This window comes from Fragaria vesca, linkage group LG5 (genome assembly GCF_000184155.1).
Source record: "Fragaria vesca subsp. vesca linkage group LG5, FraVesHawaii_1.0, whole genome shotgun sequence".
Taxonomy (NCBI): domain Eukaryota; kingdom Viridiplantae; phylum Streptophyta; class Magnoliopsida; order Rosales; family Rosaceae; genus Fragaria; species Fragaria vesca.
In genome coordinates, this window is record NC_020495.1 from 23,837,909 (window position 1) to 23,844,451 (window position 6,543).

At 38.5% G+C, this 6,543-nt stretch overlaps 4 protein-coding genes across 4 annotated transcripts in view; all 4 read right to left on the bottom strand.

Moving 5' to 3' along the window:
- The window catches only part of LOC101312938, a 1,293-nt gene extending 303 nt beyond the window's left edge, over positions 1-990 (bottom strand). The window contains exons 1-2 of the mRNA XM_004301716.1: positions 947-990; positions 12-853 (exon numbers count right to left, since the gene is read on the bottom strand). Of these exons, the coding sequence (XP_004301764.1) occupies positions 12-833 (822 nt within the window). The 5' untranslated portion in view covers positions 834-853; positions 947-990. The remainder of the gene's footprint in view (positions 1-11; positions 854-946) is intronic.
- Positions 991-1,133: 143 nt separating this feature from the next.
- Positions 1,134-2,835, bottom strand: LOC101304290. The gene is made up of 2 exons (XM_004300341.1): positions 2,437-2,835; positions 1,134-1,793 (listed from the first exon to the last, which is right to left on the bottom strand). The coding sequence occupies exons 1-2, from the start codon at positions 2,785-2,787 to the stop codon at positions 1,590-1,592; spliced, it is 555 nt and encodes a 184-aa protein (XP_004300389.1). The 5' UTR covers positions 2,788-2,835; the 3' UTR covers positions 1,134-1,589.
- Positions 2,836-4,586: 1,751 nt separating this feature from the next.
- On the bottom strand, positions 4,587-5,231 carry LOC101313224 (ATP-dependent DNA helicase PIF1-like). Its single transcript, XM_004301717.1, has one exon. It carries the CDS (start codon positions 5,229-5,231, stop codon positions 4,587-4,589), a length of 645 nt encoding a protein of 214 aa, XP_004301765.1.
- A 78-nt stretch (positions 5,232-5,309) lies between these two features.
- LOC101313525 overlaps positions 5,310-6,543 on the bottom strand; it is a 2,137-nt gene continuing 903 nt past the window's right edge. Inside the window, exon 2 of the mRNA XM_004301718.1 lies at positions 5,310-6,423. Within this exon, the coding sequence (XP_004301766.1) occupies positions 5,310-6,423 (1,114 nt within the window). The remainder of the gene's footprint in view (positions 6,424-6,543) is intronic.

The following is a 6,543-nucleotide window of genomic DNA, read 5'->3' on the forward strand; positions in this document are numbered from 1 at the left end:
CTAAAACACACCAGTTCAGTCACTAGTTCTTGAAGGAAATTGTTCAAACTATAGTAATCATCGATATCTATAGTCTTCCTTCTAAGTTCAATGGTTCCCCTTCTTTTTTGTGTCAATTTCGGAACCCCAACCAGTTCAGCCACTAGTTCTTGAAGGAAATTGTTCAAACTATAGCAACCAATGATATCTATAGTCTTCCTTCTAAGTTCAATGGTTCCCCTTCTTTTTTGTGTCAATTTCGGAACCCCAAGGAATTCATGGCGCCCAATTTTGATGCACTCAATGATTCTGTTGAAAACCACCCCAAAGTCATTAGTTTTCCCCTTCCACTTAAACATCATTTTGAGCAACAGAATTAGAGACTCCAAATTGTCAAATCGTTTAATCGTCCACGGTTGGTTCTCAACACACAAGGAGATCATTAACTTAACAAAAACAGATGTGAGGCTGTGACCTATCTGGCTTGCCACACGCCTCATCGATTCCAACGATGTACCTTTGTATGTCTTGGCGCTCAGCTTTTTCTTCCTGTAACCCTCCTTGTAGAGACGAACAAAACATTTGTGGTTGCCAATTGGCTTCTCAACCTTCCTCAGTGTTATACAGTCAACATAGACCTTCATATCCATCGGAATTTTCTCAAAAAAGCTCTTTCCAAACTTGGTAGCGGCAACAACTATCTTGTCAAGAGTCTGAACAATGATGCTATCATCATCAGAGTTCCCAGCAATCACCAAAAGTGAGTCTAATTTTGAAGTTAGATTCTTTTTAAAAGCCTTGAGGATATCCTCTGGGCTCATGGTCTCCAACTCGTCATGACTATAGGCCCTCATTGTCCAGTACAGATAAAGATCTATGACACATGCCATAAGCCATAAGAGAGTTGCTCAGTAAACTAAAAAAAAAAAAAAAATTGACTGCAGTGAATAGTTTCAGAAGTACTAACCTCAGCTTCCTCTGTTCGTTTCTTTCTCAACCTTTTCACTACCTGGACATGAAACCCCAGAAATTGAGATACAAGGTTTCAAAGCACGGCAAAGGAAGAAGAGAAAAGTTATGGAGGTACGGTAGGAATGCAGGAGCAAAAATACCGAGCAAATTGTCGTGAATAGAGTTTCAGAAGTACTAACCTCAGCTTCCTCTGTTCGTTTCTTTCTCAACCTCTCTGCCTGTAATTCAAGTCCTTAGTCTTTTCATTTCTGTTTTTGCTACCCAAAATAACTGAACTAACCTTTCTTCCTCATCACACTAACAAGCAAACCACAGTAGGAATTTACGTCTGTAATTTAAAGTTTTTCTTAATTCATATATTTGTGTGGGTCTGAACTCTGAAGTGGAGGTACGAATGCAGGAGCGAGCAAATTGCCGTGAGGGCGGGGGGGGACCCACTTGTTACAGAAGACTGCAAAAGGAGCGAGAAAGGTGGTGCAACTGTGTCTCACTCCCTCACTCGCTCTCTCTGCCAGGTAAGGTACTGCGGTACGGGAGAAAATCCTCTGTCCCCAATTTCCTGTCTCCTTCCCTGTGACTCCACTCATATTTTGACATCTGGCATTTCAATCCAACTCACCAGCCCACCACTAACTCTGTTAACCATAATTTTGAAAATTAAATTTAATGGTTAAAAAAATAATGAAAATAACATTTTTTTCATACGGCTCTGGGAGAAAAGCTTCATGAGGAGAGTGAGGGAGATCCTGGGAGATCATCTGCTCTTGAGATCGAAAGCAAAGAGGTTGGGGGTTGAACCACCCACTTGCCAAGCTTCCTGCTTCCATGAGAGGATCAATTTTCTGCGAGACAAAAGTTATGATTGGGTCATGACTCATGAGTAAGATTGAGTTCAAAGAGTAAGATCAATTTGATATGTGATATGATTGAGATATGGGTTAACAGAGAATGAATCCATATTTGATTCTTGATATAGGGATTGAACCCAGATTTGATTCTTGATACAGGATTTAACCCAGAATTTGGAACTCGTGGATGAATCTGGGTATTCATCATAATCAAACTTTGTTATCCTTGAACAAATCTGGGTTTATTCATAATTTAGAAATCGAAGAGATTTGATTATCAACTCATGAACCTAGTATAAACCCAGATTTGGATTGGAATGGCTTCAACAATAATTTATCATTTCCCCATTATTTTTTTAACTAAATGGTATTTATAATATTACAAGAGGAAAACCGAAACCCAGAAGTTGAATTTAAAATAAAATTAAAAATTAAAGAATGTCCAAAAACCTTGACAAGTCAAACCCTTTTTGATCCAATAATTCCCCAGCTCCTAGTTTTCGCGCGAAAATCCCCAAAAGCCTCTGAAATTCTCTCTCTCTTTAAAACCCCAACCTCAATTTGTTCAAAAAAAAACAACTTTTCGCTTTTTTTTTTTACAGAACAAATAAAAAAATCAAATCAACCGGAGAATCACCGTGAGATTGGATCGGCGGCGGGCGGCGCTGATCTTGTCCGGATCGTCGTCGTCCGCATTGGAATCGGAGCCAGCGGCGGCCGAATTGAACGGCTGCAATGTCGGTTTGCGGGAATTGTTGTGGTTAATTCCGAGGAGGAGCTTGTGCTTTTTCTTGGCACGCTCGTCGTCGTCGTCGTCGCTAGGGTTAGGGTTGGCGCGGCGCGTGGCAGGGACGCGGGCGGAGGCGGCGGAGGTAGGGTTGAGGAAATGGGGGTTTTGCTGCTGCTGGAGGAAGCGCTTCTGGAGATCGAGAAGCGAAGGACGGCCCTTCTTCTTTTTAGGAGGAGGATTGTTCATCGTCATCGTCATCGTCGTTTCTGATGCCCTCCCCCATTCTCTCTCTCTCCTTCTCTTCTCTCTCTCTTCTCTCCTAATTTGTTTTCTTTCTCTACTAAAAATCCCTTTGTTTATTTTTTCTTTTTGATTTTTTTCTTTTTATTATTATTATCCCTTTTGGTTGTTTTCTATGGGGTAAGGCTCGGGCAGGGATTGGTGCGTGGGAAGGACGCGCGGGGGAGTCACGTGAGGTGGGGAGGCTCTGACGCGTGTTTGTGCTTTTTGGTGAAACTGGAATACTTCTCCTCGAGGTGAGTTCAGATCGGGAGGGAGATACTTTTTTTGTTCACAGAATCATACACTAGTCTTTCTCCACGCGCGATGCGCGTCCGAAAGAACCGCGCTCGTACGTACGTTTAATTTTTATACGTTTTTAACATTAGTTAACTATTTCTTTTATCAATGCATACAATGTTCATCTTTCTGTATTTTGATTCATATAGTTCACAATGTCTTTATTGTATCATTTGACATGTAATAATTTTTTTTTTAACATGCATTTACAGTCAAAAAAGGCATTGAAATTGTCAATTTAAAAAAAAATTATGGAAAATTGTTGAAGATGAAAAGGGTGCATTTTAAAAAAAAATGTTGCAAATTACACAACGCCAAAATTTTTGATGCAAACTTATTAAAGATTTTAATAACAACAGTTATAAAACTGTTTTTGTAAATGAATTTTAAAGAAAGACTAATCAAGTCCACATGCTCCGATCAACTCCATCTCAGCCATCCATTTGTCAACCATCGTTGGTTAAACTATAAATTCAGAGTATGAAAAAAATAAGTAAGATAATGAATCTCCAAGTTTTCACTTTAAACAGTAAGATATTGGTATACTAAGCAAACTTACCATGAATTCAAATAATTCACTTGTTGCGGTACCCTTGCTCCAATTATCAGAAGAGTTCTGTGGTAAAAGAAAGCGTTAAATTCATTCAACCAAGTATATAGATCCCACGAAACAACTCATTATATATATATATATATATATATATTATCACCTCAATATTATGCTTCAACTTCTCAAGACGCTGGTTGTCAAACTGTAATGAAAAAATATTTAATATGGAGAGGAGACGTCATAATGCTTATATATTAAGGTTTGATGTTAAGTAATTTAAGTGAAATTACAATACCTTAACTAAAAAGGAGTATTGCTCATTGTGTTTTTGCTTCCTGTAAATATATATATTTATCCAGTTGGTGAGCATGAAAATAAAAAGCTAAGAAAACTGGTGTGAATGTTGAAGATGCATGCAATAAAATTAACAGATAAACATATCTTCTTGAATAGATAGTTTTGAATACCTAACACGCATAACCTTTCTCCAAGTTTGTTTAATGTGAGAAATGTCATGTGTCATCAATTCCCTACGTGCGTTTTTGTAGTTCCAACTATAAGAATTTCAATTAGTAACAATGTGGTTAATTACCATACCTAAAAGAGAAAGAAAATAAGAAGAGTTTAAGAGTACAAACTGTGCTTGTTTCTTTTTCTTCCACTCTTTTAGAATCAGATTACTGAGATCAACGGTGTTCATTGTCACTGATATTCCCTTGTGCCAACCACATGAAAATAAAGAAACATGCCGCCTGAAGCCATCGCCTATTTGTAGCTTCTTCTGTAGTTGAGAGCTTCCATGTCACAGTACTTCTACAAATAAGAAAAAATTCAAAACGTTAAACATAAGAATTAAAAAGTAAGCACCACAATTAATTTGATTTACTGAATGAAGTACCTATGAACACGACATATCATTATTGGTTGACTAATGAAACAAAACTTCTTTAAACACGACGTTCTTAGTAAATATGCCATCTTCACCAACTATGGACCCTTTTTTAACCAACACCTTTGTGGTAGACTCTGATACTCCTCTCGACAATGCCACATATAATTGTCCATGACTAAAAACATGATCTGGGAGGTAAACTCCAACATGTGGGATGGTTTGACCTTGAGATTTATTTATGGTCAAAGCAAAGCTCAACTTGACTGGAAATTGCTTTCTTGTAAGTTGAAACAGTAGTCCCGCATTTTCTGCACTTTGCAAAGGAATTCTTGACAGAAAAACTCTAGACCCAACAAACTCGCCTGTCATAATTTCTGCATCAATCAAATTCTGGTAGGAACCACGACATAACAATCTAGTACCATTACACAACCCTAATTTTGGGTCTATATTTCTCAAGAGCATGATTAGAGCACCTGTTTTTAGAGTTAACCTGTGCGGCGGTAAACCGCTTGCGGTTATTGAATTTAAAAACTCAGGCTGGTACAGATTTCGGATGTCATCTTCAACAGAGTCAAATGAGTAAAATGAAATTTCTTCACCAGGAAACATACTGATGATCTTTTCATTCAACATGTCTGCATCGTCGTTCAAAGGAGTAATCAATGCTCTATCCACCATGTATCTTGCATCGCCTACGTGATCACCAAGATTAGGGAAAACTCTATCAATAATTTGAAAGATAGATTGGTCGCTTTGTCAGGGAATCACCATGCTTTCTGGTAACCTTATCATGTCGTCATGGATGACTTGTTCACTACCGTCGCCAACACGTAATAGAAACTCCGCAAATCGGTGGTCATTTATGGATCTCATATTCTGCCTCAGTCTCAATATCCTTGTAGCTGGCCAAAACGATGATCTCATAATCGAGGCTTCGATGAGTTGAGACTTTGTTCCTTTAGGAATGACAGGAAGGACTTGACGAAAATCTCCCCCGAAAATCATTATTTTACCACCAAAAGGAATTTTCACGTCCATTATGTCCTGAAAAGTTCGATCAACTAATTCAAACACATCTCGATTTGTCATAGGTGCCTCATCCCATATAATTGCAGTGGATTGTCGTACCAATTGTGCCAGTGCAGACTGTTTACCTATGGAACACATGGATGAAGGTAGTACTTTTAGGGGAATCTTGAATCTGGAGTGAGCTGTCCTCCCGCCGGGCAATATGTTTGCCGCTATTCCAAATGATGTTGTTGCTAAGACTATATGATTCATTCTTCTTAAATTTGCTAACAGCGCACGGTATAGATACGTTTTCCCAGTTCCTCCGGGACCATCAACAAAAAATAAAGCACTTTCTTTTCCATCCACAACAGACATTATGGTGTTGAAGGCAACCATTTGGTCATTGTTAAGACGATCAATTGCATCAATATCTTCTTGAGGAACATGGATAAAAAGTTCATCTTCAATACATCTTGGCATTCCGATATTATCTTCTAGCTCACCGGTTAATTGAGGGAGGTCATAATCTCTAATGTTCTTGCCAAATTGTTGAAGTATTCTATTTAGGTCTCGTAAGAGCCTGTTTCTGTTTGCAATATCATCAGATGAAGTATAATCTTCTACCATAAAATGCGCAAATTCATCCCACAATGCTCGAACACCAACTGGCACCCCATACACCAAGAGTGTAACGAATAATCTCCTCAAAGCTGATGGCATCCTTATTGCAGATGCCTCCGCCAGACACATTCGAATACTATTGTCATTTTCAAGCAAACCTCGGTTCTCCGCTGCCTGCTTGAATGTTGGTTGTAAAGCCCCATTAACAGTAAGCAAGTCCAAAAATGATTTTGGACCTCTTACATGATTCAAAAGAACACGTAAGTAAAATTTCTCACCTTCAGAGGGGGACACGCTGTATATTCTCCCTATAACCTTCCAATTTCGTATTCTTTTAACCCATTTTTTGTATCTTTAT

What these genes read in the sequence shown, in the direction of transcription:
- LOC101304290 (XM_004300341.1), bottom strand. Translation starts at nt 2,787, where the DNA reads ATGACGATGACGATGAACAATCCTCCTCCTAAAAAGAAGAAGGGCCGT. An exon ending in GCCGCCGATCCAATCTCACG is followed by an intron (nt 1,794 to 2,436) that starts GTGATTCTCCGG and finishes TTTGTCTCGCAG; the next exon opens with AAAATTGATCCTCTCATGGA.
- LOC101313224 (XM_004301717.1), bottom strand. Translation starts at nt 5,231, where the DNA reads ATGGTGGATAGAGCATTGATTACTCCTTTGAACGACGATGCAGACATG.